Raw genomic sequence first — 23,792 nt, 5'->3', positions numbered from 1 at the left:
CAGAGTTGACTCAAACTCACATCTATTGAGTCGGTGATGCCATCCAACCATCTCATCCTCTGTCGTCCCCTTCTTCTCCCCCTTTCAATCTTTCCCAGCATCAGGGTCTTCTCCAGTGAGTCAGCTCTTCGCATCAGGTGGCCAAAGTATTGGAGTTTCAGCTTCAACATCAGTCCTTCCAATGAATATTCAGGATTGATTTCCTTTAGGATGGACTGGTTGGATCTCCTTGCAGTCCAAGGGACTCTCAAGAGTCTTCTCCAACACTACAGTTCAAAAGCATCAATTCTTTGGCACTCAGCTTTCCTTATAGTCCAGCTCTCACATCCATACATGACTGCTGGAAAAACCATAGCCTTGACTAGACGGACCTTTGTTGGCAAAGCAATGTCTCTGCATTTTAATATGCTGTCTAATTTGGTCATAACTTTTCTTCCAAGGAGTAAGTGTCTTTTAATTTCATGGCTGCAATCACCATCTGCAGTGATTTTGGAGCCCCCCAAAATAGTCTGACACTGTTTCCACTGTTTACCTGTCTATTTGCCATGAAGTGATGGGACTGGATGCCATGATCTTAGTTTTCTGAATGTTGAGCTTTAAGCCAACTTTTTCACTCATCTCTTTCACTTTCATCAAGAGGCTCTTTAATTCTTCTTCGCTTTCTGCCATAAGGGTGATGTCATCTGTGTATCTGAGGTTATTGATATTTCTCCCGGCAATCTTGATTCCAGCTTGTGCTTCATCCAGCCCAACGTTTCTCATGATGTACTCTGCATAGAAGTTAAATAAGCAGGGTGACAATATACAGCCTTGTCGTACTCCTTTTCCTGTTTGGAAGCAGTCTGTTTTTCCATGTCCAGTCCTCAGGGTCCATCCTTATTGTCACAGTTGTCATGATTTCATTCTTTCCTTATAGCTGAGTAATATCCCATTGTGTATATATACCACATTGTCTTTTTTCAATCATTTATCAGTGGTATTTAGGTTGTTAAATGTGATTGTTGAAAATTTCCATAGCAGTTATGTGTGTACACAATTACCTACTTTCTTGGTCTTAGATATTTTCAGAACCCCTTTTAGCTTTGCTGCTTGATGGCTTCCGCTGATTAAGACCAAGGAAGATTGTACTGATCCATCCAAAATTCCAGACTTGCCATTCAGTTCAGTCGCTCAGTCGTGTCCCTGGACTGCAGCACACCAGGCCTCCCTGTCCATCACCAGCTCCCGGAGTTTACTCAAACTCATGTCCTTTGAGTCGGTGATGCCATCCAACCATCTCATCCTCTGTCGTCCCCTTTTCCTCCCACCTTCTAATCTTTCCCAGCATCAGGGTCTTTACCAAGGAGTCAGTTCTTCGCCTCAGGTGGCCAAAGTATTGGAGTTTCAGCTTCAGCATCAGTCCTTCCAATGAATATTCAGGACTGATTTCCTTTAGGATGGACTGATTGGATTATTATTTACCAAGGAAATAATTGAGAAGAACCCAAGTTTGCATTTGTGTGTGTCAAGGCAGTAGCAATTCAAATATTTGATGGTGATGATGGGGGTGATAGTAGTAATTAACATTTTTTTAAAGTATTTAAGTGCCAGGCACTCTCCTGAGATCTTTCCATAGATTGAATCATTTAAATCTTAACCCAGAAGTTGATACTCTTATTAGCCTCATCTAATAGATGACGGAATTGAGACACGAAGAGCTTGAATGATTTGCTCAAGGTCATATAGCAAGTCACACTTACTCAGCATCACACGCAGGTCTCAGGGCTGGGATTCAGTCCTTGATTTACATGTATCTTCTGGAAATAAAACGTCTTAATAAATCATTGGTGATACCTCTTGTCATATGAAAAGTTAATGATTAAAAAGTATAATAGAACCTAGTGGTTCAGTTTTTTTCTTTTTGGAAAATATTCTCCTTCAATAGAATATTTGATCCCATAAAACCACTTGTTAGCTATTTACCAAAGCTTGCTAGGGAAAAGAGTGAGCCTGTAAGTTTTGGTACAGTTATATTGTTCTTTTTAATGTGTTACAAGGTTTTTCAGGCTTTGGAATCTTTGGATTTTACATTGTTTAAATTTTCAGCAATGGTTACATCCCTAAGAGTTTACACAAACCTGTTATACATACCCAAACAATTCTGTGAAAGCAGGTGCTTTAAGGATTTGTTGCATTTCAGATTGTCTCAAGGTATCAGTCAACCATTTACATTTTATTAAGAACAATTAAGAATCTGAACTAAAGTTTAAGATTGAGAATTAATACTTAATGTTCATGGGCTCAATTATATATTTTTACTAGGGTATAATGACAAAAGAGAAAATATATCAGTTGATATTTAGAGGTATAACTGTAGCTACCCAAGGTGTAAACCTTCCTAAATGTATTTGACCTAAAGTACCTGGGACAATCCCCTGGAGGAGGAAATGGCATCCCACTCCAATATTTCTTGCCTGGAGAATCCCATGGACAGAGGAGCCCAGCAGGCTACAGTCCATAGGATTGCAAAGAGTTTGACATGACTGAAACGGCTTAGCGTGCATGCAGTATACAGTATGAACAGTCCTTTTTTGAGAATGGTTTTCCTTCCTCCCTTTTTATTTGCTTCTAATCATTGAGCCATTCAATATGCCTTCGACTTCTTAAAGCACATTTTATACTGTGCATGAGTCTTGTTGATATTAATTAAAAAAATATTTGAATAAATTTCTTTTTTACCTTGACTTAACTGAAGTACAGTGGTATGTAGAAGGGCAGTGTTGAAGAGGTGGGGTTTACGGATTTTTTTTTTTTTTTTAGTATATATTGTTTACAGTTATGTTTAGTGATAGTTATAATGTGTTGCCTTTTATTCAAAATTATGTACAAATTACATTGTCAGATTTTACGATTATTTCCCTTAGAAGGGAACTCTCAGTGAATGGTTAGATTCATGTGAATAGAGAAAAGTGATGGGGTCTGTTTTTAAGTGGGTAGAATAGTCTAGTGAGCCCCCATGTACACATGATCCATCTTCCACAATTACTAACTCAAAGCCAGCGTTGCTTCATCTGTATGCCTCCCTGCCTGGTTATTATAAAGCAAATGCCAGATCTCATGTCATTTTCATCCAGAAGAAAGAAAATTATTTTTAAACTTTATTTGTAGTCTTAGTTTGTTTTATGTGTTTGTACTTAATACTAGCATGATAGACTTCTATTAAAAAAAATGCTGGAGGGCCTCATTTGGCATGCACGAGTTAAGCCAGATGCCTAGGAAAGATGTGAAAGCAGATGGATTTTTTATGTATGTTAGATGTTGTGATCAAATACGCCTCCGATCTTTCACTCTGTTTTTCTGCATAGAAACACTGAATCCTTTTCACTTCCTCTTCTTCCTTCTCTGCTTGCTCTTAGGTCTTCCAACTCGAAGGATGTTTGTCTTTCTTTAAATGTCTCCTTAATTCACCTTTAGCCCTGTATGTCCACTGCTGCTATCTGACTTCACTGATCATTATATGATCTTAAGCTATTTTCTCTAATTGCATTTTATTTTCCATGGCAGTTCATCTATTGGACTGCCCCTCCTAACTTTCACCAAAGCCCTTTGTAGTATCTATAGTGTTTATTCCTTCCCACTTAAATTCTTTGTTCTGATGTGTACTTTCTTCCGTAAGGTGATCCTGTCATAACCTCATCATTTTTTAATTTACACACATATACCTTTTAGGCAGCTTTCCTGAGTACCCCTCATGTGTGCTGGGCCATGCTCATTCTTGCCTCTCTGCCTTGATGTACATTCTTTACTTGGTTTGTAAATCTGTCCTCTCTGTCCTTTGATCTATAATTTGCCTTAGCATCAAAGGCCAGCTTATTTACTTCCTGTTGTGTCAAGTGCTTCTTGATGACTCCAGGTCTGTACTGGTCTTTCCTATTTAAAAAATTTACATACGTGACTAGTTGGTCCTATGAAATGGAGTCTTTGTATTTTTCTTGTATTATTTTCCAGTTTTCTTATGGATATGTGTTTCTAAACTAGATAGGTATCTTCCAGGGACAGGGAGTTTTCAAAACAATGTTGGACATTAGTGTATACTTCACATATATCTGTTGATTGTGCCTATGCAGGCTAAGTTGCTTCAGTCGTGTCCGACTCTGTGCGACCCTATAGGCTGCAGCCCACCAGGCTTCTCTGTCCATGGGATTCTCCAGGTGAGAATACTGGCGTGGGTTGCCATTTCCTTCAGGGGGTCTTCCTGACCCAGGGATTGAACCTGGGTCTCTTACATCTACCTGCCTTGGCAGGCAAGCTCTTTACCACTAGCGCCACCTGGGAAACTCTTGAATATGATGTATACCTGGACTGTTTTAACTGACCTTTTGGGTTTTTTTATAATACACATTCCTATGTCGTTTTTGAAGACTATTTTCCTTCTCCCTGTTTATTTGCTTCTAATCATTGAACCAGTACACATGCCTTTAGCTTCTTAAAGCAGAACCAAGAGGGAGAGGCAGTTAGCATCTTCTCACTGAAGCTGTCATGGTTATCACGCTGTTCCTCTGAAGGATGGACGGGTGCTCCTAAGGCGTATGAGTGCTTAGAGGTCCTCCCCACCCTCCATCTCCAATTCTGCTTACCCAAAAGTCAGGAAAGGAGAAGGTTCTGAGATTAGATAAACCTCTTTAAAAATGATTTTAAAGGAGCAACCTTTTCAATGAGCAAGCAAGCTTTAAATTTTCTTCCACTGGAAAATGTGTCATTTGTAAGAAGAAGGGGAAGAGGAGGAAATGATAAGAAAAGCTGAACAGAGAACCAGGCAAAAGGAAAACAAATGTGTTACCCAGTTCAAGCTCGCACTGCTTGCCATACACCAGGTCCGTCAGTCGAGAGACAGGTAGTTGGGGCAAAGAATAGCGACTGTTCAGAAAGATTTAAGTTGGAAGGCAGTCGCTTACAATGTAGTTACGTAGACATTGTACAATAAAAAAAAATTCCTTATATTTGTGAAGACAGTATTCTTGGAAGAATTCATGAAACAATTCTATGGGGTTTTTTTGCAAAGTCACATCCTCTTTGTTTTACTCTTTTAATTTTAGGTACCTGAGTGATTATGTTAAAATCTAGTTTCAAAGACCTTTTTAAATAAGCAAAACAGATTCTTAGTGAAAATAAAGCATTGTGTCATACTCTAAATAGTAGTGGTTTCTCCCCCACCCATTTCCTGATGGTATTTATAACACTGCTATTTCTTTCTGTTAATTGTATCTTGGGTCTCAGTGAACTATACTAATTGACCGTATGAAAAATTTACGTAGGGGAACAAAGCACAGTGAATATGGCTCCAGATGACATGGGATTTGAATCTCAGTTCTGCAATATCTTAACTATGTTGCCTAGAGCAAAGTCAGTTTTTTGAACCCTGAAAGTTTGCTGCTAAAAATGATTTTAGGTATGGTTTAGTAGTTCTTAACTAGAAATAAACATTACATTCATTTGTTCATCACCATATCTTTTGATCCATTTTTAATATTCACATTCGTGTATAAAGATTTTTCATGTTTTTTTTTCCTCCCCCCCAATAATTAGGATCATTTGACTATAAGCATCTCCCACCTCACTTCTTTTGATTTAAGGACTAAAAAATTTTCAGCTCTCAGGTTTTTGTTTTTTCTATTTTATAATTAATTCATATTTTTATTGGATTATGATCATACAATGTTATTTGTCCTATTTTTCTTATTCGGGATTTTCATGGCATTTTCTTTGTGGTTTGGATATACAGTTAGTTTTTGTCAATTTCTATGGACCCTGGAAAAGGTCTGTTTTCTGATTAGAGTGTTTGATATACTTTGCTTCATTTTACCTTAGTAGTTGTTTATTTTTCCATGTCCTTTATTTTCTTGGATTGAGATGAGGGGATGGACTCTTCCACTGCTGATACATGACCACCTGCTTTCCTTTCCTTTCACTTCCAAAGTATGCTGTTGTGCACTTTCAGTCTTTTAAAGTGAATTTATTTCAGGTATGTCATTTGCAGCATATGGTTGGGTAATTTATTAAAGAAGGAAAAGGGAAACTAGTCTGGATATGTGGTATCAGAAAAGATTTTAAGGAAAATCTAATGCTTGAGCTAAGCATTGATGGCAGGAAAGAAGGAGCTTGGTGTATGAGGTGGGGAGAGGGGAGTGGTAGGGGTTCTTCAGGCAGAGGGGGCAGCAAAGGCTTTTTAAGGTGACAGCGGGCCAGTGTTTCTGTGTATTTTTTGTAACCTGAGATTTTTCCTGAAATAGATTTTTTTTTCCTTCAAGAAGCTCTATAGGAATGAAACTTGATGGGTTTCAAAATATTTGAAGATAGCTATTTATTTCTTTAAACTTAAACAGCAGTTTGACTGGATGTCCTTCGATTTACTAGGGATCTTGAAGCGATCAGGGCTTCCCTGGTGGCTCAGCCGGTAAAGAATCTGCCTGTAAGGCAGGAGACCCAGATTTGATCCTGGGGTTGGGAAGACAACTTGCAGAAGGAAATAGCAACCCATTCCAGTATTCTTGCCTGGAGAATCCCATGGACAGAGGAGCCTGGAGGGCTACAGTCTGTGGGGTCACAAAGAGTCGGACACGACTGAGTGACTAACACTTGTAAAGATCATTTCAAGTATGTTGAATGTTTTCTGTAGGGAAGTCTGAGGCTCCTCGCTTTCCCAATCCCCACCAAAGAATTCTTCTAGACTTGTTAAGTACCAGCGATATTCACTGGACTTGACTCAGTATTACCATCCTGTATTGTCTTTCCCAGCCATGTCTGTGCCCTCTCAGTCTACAGGTTGGCATCTTCCTCTAGTTTGGAAAACTTAGTTTTAATTTGTCTTGTATTCTTTTTGGGAAAGCAGTTGAACATATGAATTTTTTTTTTTAAAAAGGAGTCTTTCATTTCTTTTTCTTTTCAGTCTTTTCTAATTCATTATTAATTTCTGTTTCTTTTTGTTCATGTCTCCATCTTGTCTTACATGTTCATGCTACTTCAACTTTTTATTTAGACTTAATTTTTGACAAACTCTTCCTTTTGTCTTGTTCTGTGATTTTGTCATATCTTTCTAAAGCTCTGTATCAAGTCTTTGGATATTTTCACTCTTTCCTTAAGTTCTTTCAGTTGTAGTGGTGTTTCTTGTCATGATTTTCATTTGCTTGGCAACAGCATATTTTCTGGTGAGTTTTCCTCATCTGTTTTTGCAGTCACTGCCTACTCCCTTTCTTCATCCTTCCTTTCCTCCTCTCTTTGCCTCTCTCTCCTATAACTTCTTGGTCTCTTCTACATCCTCTGCTAGTTTCTTTTTATTAATCTTTGAATGAATCAAGCCCTGCCCCTACCCCACTCCCAACCCCTGATTTGAAAGTGGTTTATGTGGGGGCTGGGAGAGCAAGGGTAGCAGTTCTTTTGCTATTTTTTTTTTTTTTGGTCTACTCTGAAATGTAGGCAACCCACTCCAGTACTCTTGCCTAGACAATCCCATAGACAGAGGAGCCTGGTGGTCTATGGTCCATGGGCTTGCAAAGAGTTGGACGCAACTGAAGCGATTGAGCACATACGTAGGTCAGGAAAGAGCATTTCCCCAGATCTTATAACCCCCTCCCCCTTTTTTTCCTTTGCATGAGCAACATGATATCTGCTTCATGAGATTTTTTTTTTTTTTTGGCCATATCCCGCAGCATGTGGAATCTTAGTTCCCTGACCAGGGATCGAACCCACGTCTCCTGAATTGGAAGCAGAGAGTTTTAACCACTGGACCACCAGGGAAGTCCCAATAGCAGGAATTCTTCCTTGTTCACAGTAAAGCACTTTATGACACAGAATTGTATAGTTGAGAGTGTTTAACCTTTTTGTGTTGCTGCCATGCCAGCAGAAGCTAGGAGACTGTTCACAGTTCAGTCTCGTCTGCCTTCTCTACCTTGTCTCAGCGACAGAGTGTTTCTTTCACTGATTTTGTATCCGAACCTTTAGCCGAAGACCTCCTCTCAGCACCTTTCTATACCCCTACTTGACTTTCACTGCCCTTGGCAGTCTTTTCACATACATTGTGATTGGGTTATAGATTTTTGTGTAGTTTTATCTAAGATGGAATTTCCATTTCTACTGTTGTCTTGGGATAAAGAAAGGACAGAGACTTCTTTACCCTGATGTCTTAAAACAGGTCATCTTTTTTTATTTAAATCTTTCAGCAAAGCTAGTCGGCTGATGGAAGCCTTCTTCAGAGTACTATTTAGGGTTTGGCTGCTTGGCTCTTTGCATTCTCCCTTTCATTGCTAGGTGATTTTGCTCCTGATCGTTAGTTATTTTCCTTGAGGACTGGATTTCACTGGCTGTGGTTGGGTTTCCGAGATGGGTTAACTGTGAACAAGCAGGGCATTGCTGGACTGAGAGGATTGTTTTGAGAGCACACCATGGTACTGCATTTATTAAGAATATTGTAGGGATCAATAGTTTCATCTGAGTTCATTTCTCCCAGCTATATTGTACTTCTTTGTGCATTTATGAGGTGGTATATCTTAAGAATTATTAAAACAAGCTTGAATACATCTTTTGAAAAGAATGGGAGTAACTTTTATTTGCCTGTCCCATCCCCCATCCCGGAGGCACTGGTTTCCTTTTATTATTGAATTCTACTTAGTGTTGCTTTTTATGTTCCAAGGATCAAAGATATGGGGGTGGGGGGACATTCATGGTTCTGTACTTTGATAGGAAAGGAGATAGTTATTTTAGTTTCTATCACCAAGTACCAAAAGTTCCTTTCAAATGCACTGCAGCCCAAAAAAGGAAGCAAAACAAAACACTACCTGCCAGTCGGTGAAAATAACTAACAGCATGCGCCGCCATGCAGTACTTATAATTGTTTCAAATTTACAAACACAATAATGAAACATTTTGCATAATGAAATATTTATTTTTATCCTTCATGCTTGCAAGCTGCTCTCTGTTCATGCTGTTTGCAAACAGCAGCAGCAACATTTCTTTAAACATGAGCTGAGAGGAATTTCCAGCTGTTGAAATTAATTCTTTTTTAGGTCCTGTTAAAAGCTATCATCCAACAGCAAATCTGTTCTTTTTGCTCTTCGTTTATTTCCATTGACTTTTTTTCTTGTTCTTATTTTTACTCATGAGTAAAAGTGCTTCTCAGTGATCCTTGGTGTTTGAGATAGGATAGAATTAATAAAAGGAATTCTTGTCTTTGTGTAACATACTATATCATTCCCTTGATAAGTGGATCAAAATTCTAATATTGCATCTCTTTCATTTCATAGTTAAAAACAATTACATGTCACCTGTAGGCTCCAGAGTAGAGAAAAGCTGTAATATTATAGATTTTAAAATTCCCTGTAATATATGGCAGAACCCATCACAGTATTGTAATGATCCTCCAATTAAAAATAAAATAAATTTAAAAAATCACTGTAATATGAAAATCTTACTGTTATCATGTAGATATCAGTCAAGACCTGTGCAAAAGCAGTTGTACAAAAGAGCCAAATTGAACCAAAAAAACCCCACAAGATTGTAAAATACTCTTCAGCATTCTTCCTCTGGGGATAACAGTTTCATATATACAGCACGTAAGGTAGATTTTGTTTTGGGTACCATATTCCCGTATCATGGGAGTCACAAATGTAAATTTAAATCTTGTTGTAATCACTGAAAAAAGTAAAAAGAAATAGCAAAAGCTAATTGTAATACTGTCTTATTTAATCCAATATATTCAGAGTGTTATCATTTCAACACAGAACCAATGTGAAAATTGTTAATAATAAATTGTATATTCTTTTTGTATTCAGTCTTCAAAATCCGGTGTTTCTTGCACTGACAGCACATCTCAGTGGAGACAAACTGCTTCTTAGATGCTCAGTACATCACGTGGCCACTGGTCACCATACTGAACAGTGTGGTTCTAGACTGTGGCGTCTTTGAGGGCTGGAATCACGTGTGGGTTTTGCTGTGTTTCTTGCTGCCATTGGTGCTCATTCAGTCTGTGCCTTTGAATGAATGAATGAGTGAATAAAATATACTGGAGGGTATAGGTTAATGGCAGAGCCCTAATGATATCAGTGCCTCCTATCAAGAGAACTAAGATACATTGTTTGGAAAGAGAATCCAGAGTCTAGAAGGATCCTGCGTTCCAGTCCTGTGGAAGGACAGTGGGGTGGGAGTTGAAGAGTTGAATCGCCAAGAACTTATTGCAGGAGACGGTAGGAGAGGGAAGGAAAAGAGTGGCCAGTCCCCATCCAGGATGTACTTCCAGCTGCGATTTCCTGATCCAGAGTAGCTGACAGCGCCTTTCACTTCCGCTGGTGCTCCTGGGGTGCTGGTTCACCCGGCTCCTACCACAGTACTGCACTCAAGTCCTGTGTGCCCTCCTTGAATACCAAGAGGCTGGTATGTGGCTTCAGTTTGCTGCTTAAAAATCGGTATGATTGTATCAGTTGTATAAATCGGTACAATGTGGATAGCAATTCATTACAATGTACTAAATTAATAATGTCTGTATTCTGTGACCCAGTGATTATCTATTTAGGTATATACCATTGAGAAAAGTTTTCATATGTATGCAAGGAAGCATTAAATGATAACTGTGGCATTTTTAAAAATTAAAAACATGCAAACCACCTACCTGTCTGTCTTAGGAGATCAGATAAATATTTTTGACACACTCATTAACTCTGTACAGGAATTAAATGACAGGAATTAAATGAATCTAGTGAACTAGATTTGTATTTCCAGATGGAAAGCCATCAAAAATTCAAGGTTGAGTGAGGAAAGCAAGCTTCGGAACACCCGTTTTTTGTTTTTTTTTTTTTTCCCCTCAAAATAAAAAATGTCACACAGTATACACACTGTCAGGTATTTCTCATTGATGCATATTGCTATATAAAAGTTGGGGAAAAAAAACAAGCAAACTCCAAGACTCTAAAGGTAAGCTCTATGTCTAGAATAATGTGTACCGCTGGTTAGGGGGGTGGGAACAGATTGAGTCTTCAAAGAGCGCTCTAGTGAATGTAAACCTCTGTAGTTTTTTTATTTTTATTTTTTTAAATACAAAACAGTGAATGATGGTAATTGGCAATTCTAGATGGAGGTCACAGGGGTGTTATCTTATTCTTTATTCTTTGATATATTTTAAATTGTTCTCAGTTTCTGTTTTATACATTGAGGAGGTCTATAGTCAGTTTTTTTGGAAGTGAAAATTTAGGATTAAACATGCCAGGGATATTTTTCTTTCTTGGTATACTTCATATGAATTATTTCAACCCTTTGCTGGAAGAGGATACACAGGTGGAGAAATAGCCTTTTGATGTATACAAGTACAAAAGTGCATTTTATAACTGAATTTACTTTGTTCTATATTTCAGGCTAGAATTTCAATCCATATCCCTGCAGGAAAATGCCTAATAAACTTAGTGCTGCACAGTACCCTTGTGAGTTAAGATTAAAAAAAGTATTTTTAAAATCTAGAATTAGCCTAAGCCTTTCAAAAGACGTGTCAGCTATGGTGTATTTCAGTTAAGGTCGACAAGCACTTACGGAACACCTGTCTGTGGCTTGGGGCTTGGGGCTTTGGGATGGCTAGAAGAGAGTAACACTTAAGAGGAAACTTTAGCCATTTCGGGATCCAGAAGCGGCTGGGAGCTGTCCAGCTGAATAAAGAAACATTCACTGTCAGAGGGGGAAAGAACAATACCTATTGGGTTGGCCAAAAAGTTTGTTTGAGTTTTCCATACTGTCTATGGCAAAACCCAAACGAACTTTTTGGCCAACCCTACTTTCTTTCTTTTTTTATTTTTTTGGAGAAATTATTAATTTACTGCCTCCAAGCTCCGAATCCATGCTTCATGATCTGTTCTGTGGTCGTGGAGCCTGGCCATGTAAGCATTTCTCCTTTGCAGCGAGTGTGATGTTCAGCTGTGTCCGCAGAGGGCATGGGAGAGGTATGGCTGGATGAAGGGGCTTCTCTTCCTGATTCCAGTGTCCTCCTGGACCGTTTCAGGTGGCTTCACAGCGAACCCCAAGGCCATCACCTCGCTGAGTGTGGTGTCTCTTGCCCGCCACCCCCACCCCACCCCCGGCGCTTCCGAGGGAGGGTTTCCCACCGTTGCCCCCTCGCTAGTGTTGTCTGCTTCCTAGATCTGCTCTTCTGTATTCTGTCTTCAGCACTCCCAGCCCCGTTACTCCTGCCCCTGTTATTAATTTTCCGGCATTCACATTGCTCTCACCTGTTTCTTTCTCTGTTTGAGTCACTGCATGGTGTCTCCTGATTGGACCCTAATGGCATGGAAGGCACAGTGTGTCTCCTCCAGGATGCTAAGATCAGCACAGGTGACACTGTTGTTTAAAAGGCCTCTCAGGAGTTTCTTCAGCCTGTTGTTCATTTTCTTTTAGTAGGACATTAAGCTAGGTGTGTGAATGGGTTAGTGGATCAGTAGGTATGAATATCTGTGTGGCTCTTACCATGTATTTTACTGCATTGGAAAAGTGTGTGCATTGTTATTCCTGGGGAAGTTGATACTTGAGGTTCTTTTTGCTTTAAGCTTGTGTGGCTTCATCCTTTATATGTCACTTTGCCTTACTGCACCAACTTAGCTGCACAGTGGAGGCCTTCTGGTGTAACAGAAATAGTGTGTGCTCCATTATCAGGAGAACCTGGGTTCTAATTCTGGCCCCAGTGTTATAGTAATTCTAGTTCTAACTCCACAGCACACAAGTGAAAAATCTTATTTTCTAAATTCAAGTTCTCACTGAGGCCCACAAGAGAATTTACGTAACTTGGGACAAATAACTTTGTGACTTTGAGCTTATTTCCTTGTCTGTGAAATAAGAAATAAAATACAAGCCTTTTGAGTTGTTGTAAGGTTAATTAGTGGAGAGTGAAAAAGTTGGCTTCAAGCTCAACATTCAGAAAACTAAGATCATGGCATCCGGCCCCATCACTTCATGGCAGATAGATGGGGAAACAGTGGAAACAGTGGTTGACTTTATTTTTCTGGGCTCCAAAATCACTGCAGATGGTGACTGCAGCGATGAAATTAAAAGACGCTTACTTCTTGGAAGGAAAGTTATGACCAAATTAGACAGCATATTAAAAAGCAGAGACATTACTTTGCCAAAAAAGGTCCGTCTAGTCAAAGCTATGGTTTTTCCAGTGGTCATGTATGGATGTGAGAGTTGGACTATAAAGAAAGCTGAGCGCCAAAGAATTGATGCTTTTGAACTGTGGTGTTGGAGAAGACTCTTGAGAGTCCCTTGGACTGCAAGGAGATCCAACCCGTCCATCCTAAAGGAGATCAGTCCTGGGTGTTCATTGGAAGGAATGATGTTGAAGCTGAAACTCCAATACTTTGGCCACCTGATGTGAAGAGCTGACTCATTGGAAAAGACCCTGACACTGGGAAAGATTGAGGGCGGGAGGAGAAGGGGACGACAGAGGATGAGATGGCTGGATGGCATCACCGACTTGATGGACGTGGGTTTGGGTGGACTTAGGGAGTTAGTGATGGACAGGGAGGCCTGACATGCTGCGGTTCATGGGGTCGCAAAGAGTCGGACACGACTGAGTGACTGAACTGAACTGAAGGTTAATTGTGTCAGAGTAAAGCACCAATTTGTTGTTATTTAGTTGCTGCTGCTGCTGCTCTCTTGTGACCCCATGGACTGTAGCCCGCCAGGCTCCTCTGTCCATGGCAGTGTATAAATGATCCAGTTTGTCTGTTTCCTTGCCAATATTTGATACAAAATTACTATATTTTATTTCAGCCATTTCATGAGGATGCAGTGTTATCTTGTGGTTTTTGAGTTTCTCTAATAACCAGTGAAGTTTAACACTTTTTCTTGTGCTTATTTACCATCTCTGTGCCTCTGTTTTCCTTTTAAGAATTTTCTAAAAATAACATTTCTTGTAATGTTGATACAAGTCTCTGGGAAAAAAAAAAAAATGAACAGGAGAAACTGATCTGTTTTAGGTTTTTCGTTTGGTGTTTGCCATAGCAATTGCTTCTGCGCTTTCAAATTGCCGCTTCTTCCCCAGAAGTTATTTTACATAACCAGTTATCTCAGGTCCTTTCTAATAGTTTGGTTTCATGTTTCCTTTGATTTAGGAGCAACGAAAACAAACAAGGAAGCCCAAACAAACTGAAGCCAAACAATAAAACTGTTGTGAACACTTATTAATAACATGTCTCTCCTACAAACTTTGTGTTTTCAATTTTTATTAAACTTTTTTGATAATGCTCTCAATTTTTAACTATGATTAGTGTTAAAAAGTATTTCCACTGTACAGACACACCTTTCGGCAAATACAATGTAGAGAACTGTGGGAGAAGAGCTATTCAAAACTTGACATGTCTCATGATGCAGGGAACCCAAAGCTGGTGCTCTGTTACAACCCGGAAGGTAGGATGGGAGGGAGATGGGAAAGAGGTTCAAGAGGGAGGGAACATACGTATACCTATGGCCGCTTCATGTTGATCCATGGCAGAAACGATCACAATATTGTAAAGTAATTATCCTCCAATTAAAAATAAAATAAAAAAAATTTAAAACTTTACATGTCTCATTGTAAAGGAGATTGTAGGCAAGTCTGTAGGGTATACTATCAATGGAACAGTAAAACTGTGAACGATGCTACAAGGCCAAGAATAGCAAAAAATATTTTATGGAATATGGTCAAACATTGGACAAAACGACGGTATAGGGAATACTAAAAAGTTGTAAACATGTTTGTCAGTTGCTTAAGCCAGGAAGTTGAGTCATCTCTGATTCCTTTTGCATTACCCTCCACATCCAGGTCTCTCAGCCAGTCCAGTTGCTTCCAACTGCCAGATATATCTTGAAATATACCCAAGTGTCTCTGCTTTAAGTGCTGCAAATCTCATCTAAGCGACTATCTCTGCTGGTCAACTCTGGTCTCCTAAAGTCATTACTTCCACTCTTGTCTCCTTCTAATCTGTCCTCAACTTAAAAGGAAGAAAGCTCTTTAACACTTAAGTCAGAATAGAGCACTCTAGAACTGAAAACCCATCGTGCCTTCCTTTTATACTTGAACTCTGTTCAGCACATGACTCGCTTAATATGGTCCTTGACTGCCTCTCAGTTTTATCTCTTAAAGCTATTCCCTTATCTGCCTAAACTCCAAAGCAACTGGCCTTCTTTTAATTATTTAAAAAATGAGCTTTTTCATGCCCTGATAAGTCATGTTTTAAAGAGTAAGACTAATTTATCTCTAAGAATGTTCTCAGATAAAACTTAAAAACTAAGAAATGGCGTAGTAAGGTATTTATTCAGCCCCTTGAAGCTCTTTAATTGTCCTTTGTTCCACCTGGTTATAACTCTTGGCCTAAAGGAGGCCCAAAATGAATTGTTGGGTAATTATCTCTTGCTTTTAACAGGAGCCCAATGATTCTTCTTCTTTTCATCTATTTCTAGAAATACTATCCCTAATTCTTCCCCCTCTATTCTTACTCATAGCCATCAAACAGTCCTCCCCCACACACTTTTTTTCCTTCCCTAACTAAGAAGAAGAATTAGCTTGACTGTGCTCAGTTAGAAAAGGAGCATAGTTAATTATGAAATTAACATATATGAAATTCTTGTTAGTTGGTAGTAAAAATATGCACACACTTCTCAGTTTCTAGTTATTTTGTATTAAAGCCCAATTGATGAAATTATTCTATTATTACCACGTAGAGTTAATGATTTTTGTTTAAAAGAATCAGTTTGTTTGCTTGAAACTCTCATGTAGTAAATTGTGTTACAGTATTTTTCTAAAGATGTCATATGTACTTGGAAAAGTACAGGTATGAACTGACAAGGTATTCTGTCTCTACAAAATAAGATACATGTATTTCTTATTTGTATGACAAATAACTGATTTTGACTCATTTTCACTATTGATGCAGAAATAAATCTCTCAATTGAAATATGTCTTGGTATTAAGTTCTGAGATCTAATACCACTGATTCATTAAGAAAGGAGAGGGGAGGGAATTCTGGTGCTAAATGAACAGACAGAGGAGGGAGAATGGCTCCATATCTTGGGTCTTCTTCCATTATGTAACACATTTGCACCAATTTTTGTTTAAAAGCCTTTACTTTTGCCAGGTGAACCAGCCACTATCATTACTGTTTTCGTTTATTCCAGCTCTTCTCGGTAGTTCTAGGCGCTTAATTATTTTTGCTCATTCGTAGAAATCTGCCACATCTCATTATTTTGTCACTGCCACTTTACCAGCATTACAGAATGAACTGAGCTAATAGAAGTTGTCATTTTTCATGCTCACTGTCTGCGGTTATATCTCTGATGGTAGTTTCTCATCTGATATGGGGGATGAAGCGAGCCACCCAGCACACAGTCAGAAGGACCTGACTGTTATCACTAGTGGCAAATAATTTAGTAATGGAGTCTCAAATAGGAGGCACAAATAGTGAGGGTATGGATTTTTGCTGGAAGATTGCCTAGAATAGCATAGGTATTAATACATGTACAGTTGGTAGAAGAGGTCTTACTGAAGATTCAGAGAGCAGAGAGTCTAAAAGAGAGGATAAGATGGTAGGTTTGCATAGTTTGCATCTGGGATAGATTGGAAAGCAATTGAGCTAGGACATAAGTTGCTTTGTTAATTCTCCTGACATTTGGTTCCTAGGTTGAATGTAGCTTCTGGGTGATAGTCTTGTTTTAAGTTGAAATTTTTAAGAACAGTGATGAGCAATCTGCCTTACAGCTGGATGTGATGGGATCCTGGGCAGCCTGAAGAACTATAAGTGGTCTTCCAGTTCAGGCATTGGGAGTGATTTTTGCTGACTAGGGGATATTTTCCATTGTCTATGGATTTTTGGTTGTCACAACCCGGGTACTACTGGCGTCTAGTGCGTAAGGCCACAGACACTGCTGAGTATCTTACAGTGTACTGGACAACCCCTCACAACAAAGACACAGGGAATTCCCTAACAGTACAGTTGTTAGGACCTGGGGCTTTCACTGCCAAGGGCATGGGTTCGATCCCTGGTTGGGGAACTAAGATCCCACAAGCTGTATGGCATAGCCTTGGTAGCAAGATTGAGCCACCCTGTATTTTAACCAATACCAACAAAGGTCTGTTATGTTTCCTTATTTCCTGTAGATTGAGTATGCATATTTGCTGTCTTGTCCTTACAGAATGGCCAGTCTTTAGTAGAAATTTAATGATAGAGAAGGCACTCACCCTTAATCATTCCCAACAACTCACCTTTGGACAGACCTGCATATGCTGGCTTCATTTACAAGACCCTGTTTTTTTGCATCACTTCCCTCTTTGTAGTTTTTATACTTTATGAGCTTTACTCATCTTTGAGAAAAATTTCCCTGTGCCACTTTAGGATAAACAGTTTGATGTTTGGCTGTTATTAAGATTTCTTAGTAATGAGATATTTGGTGTCACTAAGTGTTAAAGAGGTACCTGATTATAGACTTTATAAATAGCATCAAAGATGACTAAATGTCATACTTTATCTCCATAGTGCATAACTAGGAGAGGAGGAGGCAGAAGGTGGCAGAGAGAAAGGATAATAGAATTTACACAGCAGCATTTACTTAAAGATAATAAAAAATTTTCATTACATGGCATGAACCAGACCATTAGGACTTGCACAGCACTCTGCATGGAGATGTTCAGTATAAATACCATTTGCTTTTTATTTGAAATAAGGATAATTCTGTGTTACTGACTTGACTAAAATTTAAAGAGTGTTCCACTCACTCTTTGTGGATATTACAAATAATGTGAGCTCTTTTAATAATTGCACATAAATATACTGTAAATTAAACCTTTCATCTAAAACTATGAAAAAGTTATCTAAACAGCAATTAATTATGCACTTTGGTACTCCTGTGAGTGAAGTAAATTGTTGCTCTTTCAGCAAGCACGATTTCTATGAAAGGCTTTGAATGAAAGTTTTCCCCCATGAAATGACCTCTCAATAGGGAAAGCATGGTACTCCTCCATTTATTAACCATGAACTGACTGTTTTGGATCATAGTTGAGGCTTTGCAGGTGAGAGTATATACGAATAATAAGCCAGCTACCTACAAAAATATGTACTTCCTCTTAAGACCTTGATCCAATACCAACTTGAGATGTAATAAGGTAGTATTCTCCAACCAATAGGAAGATTCTGTGTCTTTGAAGTAGAAATTAATATTTGGGTTAGTTAAGTCTCCTTTAGTTTCGAATGACAGAGAACCCAGCTCAAACTGGCCTGAGCCAAAAAAGGAAATTTATTAGCTCATGCAGTCAAAAAGGCTATTGCTAGGCCTACAGGGACTCAGACAGCACTCGTTTCTTAGCTTTGCCTTCGTATATGGGCTCTGTTCTCTGTGCTGATGTGATAGTCCATCACAGAGTCAGACTTCCATGTAGTCTCTCAGATGGCGACAGCAGAAAAGAGAACCTGGGAGGTCTCCTTAGGATTCATTACCTTTGATTGGATCCCATCCCTGTCTCTGAATCAGTCTGTCTGGGCAGGGCATATAACATCATGGATTGAGCCATGTTGCCAAATCTGGGTAAGATTTAATGCCACTTTTAGGTAGAGAGTGCAAGAGTGGGGTTACCTTGATGAAAATTAGTTATGCAAAAAATAAATCTTTACCTTAACCCTGTCTTCTGCAGAAGTACCATATAAATACATATCGGCTACTTAAAAAAAAAAAATATGGTTCTGTACAAGGGTCTTGATATATTTGACCAATATTCAACTGATGATATTTAAGTTTGCTTGCAGTTTTTTCAGGATTACACATAATACTACAGTGACTGTCTTTGTCTATATGTCCTTGTGAATTTGGGCAAGTTTTATAGAGAAGACATAGAATTTCTGGATCAAAGGTCATGCACATTTAAATTTTTATAAATCTGCCAAACTGTCTCTCAAAATTATAATTTTATCAACAGCATGTAAGAGAATTCGTTTCCCCATGTTACTTCCTTCTCATTTCATCTTTGTCATCTCTCCAGTTCCTGAAAAATTCTGTGAGTTTGGTAAAATATATACAATACTCTTTATTTTGTGTTGGAATCGGCGCACTTGGGAGTAGCTCATTCACAAGACTAACGAGCAGCTGACCTAGACCAGGACTGAAATGCACCTTCCAGACGACTGAGACAGAAACATAGTTCTTTCACTTTAGTTTATTTTTTCTTCCATCTTAATACTTGGAACCAATTTAATTGTCTGCTTTTCAGAAAATCAAATTATTTATGTCCAACTTTATTCAATATAAATTAATGAAATAACAGATTAGCCTCTGATTGTGAGTTGAACTCTTCAGTATTTGTCAGTAACAGTAATGTATATTATGCCAGGTTAAAAAAAATATGTTAAAGATGTAGTTAATATCCTTATTGGTAGTACCAATATATAAAGTTGATGTAGAGATTTTAATGTATGTTAGTCTTCAGCTCAAATCAGACTGATGCATAGTAAACAACTATTCAACCATTGAAGTTGTAGTATTTGATAAATCTGCAAAAATTTTGCTGTATAAGCCAATAAAAATTTTACATTAAGAATAACTCACGCAGTAACTTCTATTCATTAAAGCTTGGAATAATTTAAATGATGATGGGGTGAGTATATGTTTAAGGCTGACTCATGATTTATCAAAAATATCTTATTTGAGAATGCCCTTTACTTTTTTTAGTTCTTTACTGATTTTTTTTTTAAGTTGGTCACTTTGATTAATAGTGATATTTGTTTACTCAGTTTTCAAGTTGCTGTCAATGAATTCCTGCCAACATTATGTAATGCATGCTTGAAACTTTATTTTCCAAATGCCATTTTATTTAAGTATGTGGAAAATACTTTAATTGGATTTAAAAGTGGTTAAGTATCTTTTTTGATAAACTTTATTTACAACAAAATAAAATAGCTTTAGGAGGGACTGGAACTTATTTTTATTTTCAGATGGCTTGCACCCCGATTCCAGCTTCTAGGTAATGAAAGAGTGGTCCACAGATTTTATGAAAGTTAACTCGCATAGCCATTTAAAGCAGGAATTTTGTTTGTTTGCTTAGTCACTCAGTCGTGTCTGATTCTTTGCATGACCCCGCAGACTGTAGCCCACCAGGTTCCTCTGTCTATGGGATTTCCCAGGCAAGAATACTGGAGTGGGTTGCCATTTTCTTTTCCAGGGGATCTTCCCAACCCAAGGATCTAACCAGCGTCTCCTGCATTGTCAGGCAGATTCTTTACCACTGAGCCACCTGGGAAGCCCTTAAAATAGGAATAAATGTGTACAAATTTACTTCCTATGACTTAGGTGTTTCTCTTTTAATAAACTGCTCTAAAAATACCAATTTAAATCAGGGTATGAGAAATAATAGGCATGGGAAAACAATTTTGGATTATGAAAGGAACACTGACTTTTAACTGAACAAGAGTTAATAATCAACAGTGTTACAGATTTGTCCACTGAAATTAATCTCTCCTCTCCCTGCTGTCGCACTGCGTTGTGTTCCTTCTGTCATGGCCCTCGTCAGCATCTGCAGTGCAATGCATATGTGCAATTCTGTTTCTCCTTTTTCCACAAAAGTGAGAGTCTGGAGAGCTAGTTCTTTCTGTTATTCATCTTTCTGTTCTGTTTAGAGCCTGCCACATAATAGGTATAAAAGTTGAATTCAACTGATCTTTGCAAAATAACATAATGTGATAACTTGACAAGTCACTCTGTTTGACAATCCTTGGCCACTACTTTTCTATTTTCATTTTACTTCAGTGAATCAATTTTTATATAAAAAGATCCCATAGATGTGTTAATTTTGTTTACAGAGAAATGTTTTGTATACTCTGAGGGTAATTACTGATAGTTTACCATCTGTTTCTATTTATCAGTATTTTCCATCTCCCTGTTCATTTGTTCTGCTGAGTCTTTTGTATGAGATTCTTTCTCCATTTAGCTTTTGATGTCTTTGAAATTTTAGTTTTTGATATTTAGGAAATGTACAGAATATTTTATGATGTTCTGCAAGTTATGTTTATGGTATAACTTGAATTTCAGTCCCATTCTTTAAAGGGAGATGTGTGTTGTTGGTTAATTGGTAAAATGATACGTCTCTCTTAGATATGTTTGTAAAAACTCTTATTTTTGTTTTGCACTTTTTAAGAACCTTAGACTTTTCTTTTCCAGGAACACAATGGTTTTCTAGTGTTTATTTTCATTCTAACAGGAGTGGTGGAAGAGGACTAAATGTTTGTTGAATGCTTACTATGCTCCAGTACTGTGATGAGCGCGATATATCATTATTGTCATTAACTGCTTAATAACTCTGTTGAAGGCGATACAATTTACAGATGAAGAAGCTGAAGCAAAAAAAAGAATATCTTTTTTCCCCCCCAACTTGGTCTCTGTCTTATTTCTGATGTAACGTAGGACCCAGAAAACTATCTTATATATATCATGGATTAGCAGAAAATTCACTGGGATCTTGACCATGCCAATACGATCAGTTCATTATCCTTTCACCCCACCTGTCATTGAACACCTAGATATCAGGAGGTAGATATTACTGAATAGAAATACTCTTTTAAGTGTATAGCTAAATTGGCAGAATGGGAAGGTGATCTCATAAGTGCACTAAAATGAAGAAGTAGCTCTAAAAAATACAGCTGTCTCTTTGTTTCTGTGAGAGGCAGGATTCCCTGAGATACCAAAATCCACAAACAATGAAGTCACTTATGTGAAATGGTGCAGTAAAGGAATACAGTTGGCCCTCTGCATCCACGGATTTCACTTTCACAGATCTAAGAGTGGTCCATATATTAGAAACCTTTGGATCCAGAGGGCCAACTATAGTTTATTTCTTCTGAAACTGCTGGTGTCCATGCTCTTTGCTTATTTTTATGGACTTGTGGTTGGTTTTAACAGCTTTGTGGGGACAGAAACAAGACTTTGATTTGTTCAGGGTGAGGAATTAGAATCTTCGACATCTTAGCACTCACTCTTAAATCACCCAGGATTTAAAATAAAAAGTTTGATTTGAAACTATTAGGTAAAGGATTTTTTTTTATTAAAAAAAGAAAAAGAATAAAGGGGGTGAATTGATGCTAAGACGGACATTTCTAGGAAAATTAGATGTTAGAGAAGTCACAACAGAAATAGTAGATCATGGATTCAAAAAAATTTCAAGGAATGATTGGCAACTTCAAATCCTAGGGTGATATCACAGAAAAAGCATGAGAAGGCAAGCAATAAAAAGCCCCAGTTAGAGAGGCAGCTGGGCTTTTTTGCCTTATTTGATATCTTAGGATTTTTCCAAGTTTCAGTCAGTTTTGTAATACCTTCTCTGTTTTCACAGTCACACATATCTAGATTGTTAGTTACGTGATATTTTAGAGTAAACTTAACGATGTTATGCTTATGATTTATTTTTAAGAGGAACCTTCTGTATCACGATAAAATATGGAAACCCTTGAAAGTGAAAGTCGCTCAGTCATGCCCAGCTCTTTGCAGCCCCATGGACTGCAGCCTGCCAGGTTCTTCTGTCCATAGGATTTTCCAGGCAAGGATACTGGAATGGGTTGCGGTTTCCTTCTCCAGGGGATCTTCCTGACCCAGGGATTGAACCCAGGTCTCCTGCACTGCAGGCAGATTCTTTACTGCCTGAGCTACCAGGGAAGCCCCATGGAAACTCTTAAAATCTGCCGTAAATAGAAACTTTCTATAAAAACTCATAAAATTAAGGAGGAAAGTTATAAGCTATGTCCTGTTGCCTGTCTTTGAGCCCAAGGCCTGTCTTCTGTTGTAAGAAGGAAAAGCAAGCTTTAAGGGTTGCTGAGGTCATCATATGCAGTCTTCCTCTTTATTTAATAGGAGCAATTGAAAAAGATGGAAAAAGGAAATGCACTTTATCTTAGGCGATTCTGTCTTATTTGTGTGTGTGGTGGGTAGGATGGTTTTTAGTTCCAGCAACATTGTTGGCTGAATGTGAAATGATCCCAGGAGGGAAGCATGACTGTGTGTGTGTCTGAATGTTTTAACACTCATCATGTGATAGATGCTGCTCTGAGCTTGCTATATTGAAAGATTCTTTGTTTTTTCTTTTTGAAGCTCTTTTAAGAGCCTGTGCTGATGGAGGTGCCAACCGCTTATATGACGTCACAGAAGGAGAGAGGGAGAGGTAAGCTTTCTTTGAGCCAGTGTCTGTTTACATCAGTTCTGCTTTTGAGCTTGTTTTATATTCTTCTTAGGAAATGGTGATTGTTCATTTTCCTTCCAATTCTTACAGAAAAGCACTTCAGAGAGCGAGTGAGCTGCTTAACCATGTTGTATTAGTGTTTGCTTTGAGTGGTATCTATTAATAGAAATAGGCCAATCTTACTCTTCTTGCTGCTGCTGCTACGTCGCATCAGTCGTGTTCGACTCTGTGCGACCCCAGAGACGGCAGCCCACCGGGCTCCTCTGTCCCTGGGATTCTCCAGGCAAGAATACTAGAGTGGGTTGTCATTTCCTTCTCCAATGCATGCACACATGCTAAGTCGCTTCAGTCGTGTCTGACTCTGCGCAACCCCATGGACAGCAGCCCACCAGGCTCCTCTGTCCACAGGATTCTCCAGGCAAGAATACTAGAGTGGGTTGCCAGTTCCTGCTCCACATACTCTTCTTAAAAAAAATTCTATTCCAAAAGTCTTTTTAAATAACATTATCAAATATCAATATGTGTGAGAACTTTGGATATTGACTAAAATAATGGTAATTTGAGTTTTTATTCAAATAATTTAAAGGAATACAATTGATCTTATATA

At 38.4% G+C, this 23,792-nt stretch overlaps 1 protein-coding gene across 14 annotated transcripts in view; it reads left to right on the top strand.

Annotated features, from left to right (window-relative positions):
• The window catches only part of TPK1 (thiamin pyrophosphokinase 1), a 559,100-nt gene that overhangs the window by 308,018 nt on the left and 227,290 nt on the right, over positions 1–23,792 (top strand). For all 14 annotated transcript variants that reach the window (XM_081534537.1, XM_081534527.1, XM_081534535.1 and 11 more), the window contains one exon: positions 23,098–23,167. Coding sequence is in view for 7 of the 14 variants with exons in the window: in XM_081534527.1 (XP_081390653.1) it covers positions 23,098–23,167 (70 nt within the window). In the remaining 7 variants the exon portion in view is untranslated. The remainder of the gene's footprint in view (positions 1–23,097; positions 23,168–23,792) is intronic.

Source organism: Giraffa tippelskirchi, chromosome 10 (genome assembly GCF_054371585.1).
Source record: "Giraffa tippelskirchi isolate mGirTip1 chromosome 10, T2T-mGirTip1v1.2.pri, whole genome shotgun sequence".
Lineage (NCBI taxonomy): Eukaryota > Metazoa > Chordata > Mammalia > Artiodactyla > Giraffidae > Giraffa > Giraffa tippelskirchi.
Note: the sequence above shows the minus strand (reverse complement) of the source record. Positions and strands in the feature narration are given on the sequence as shown.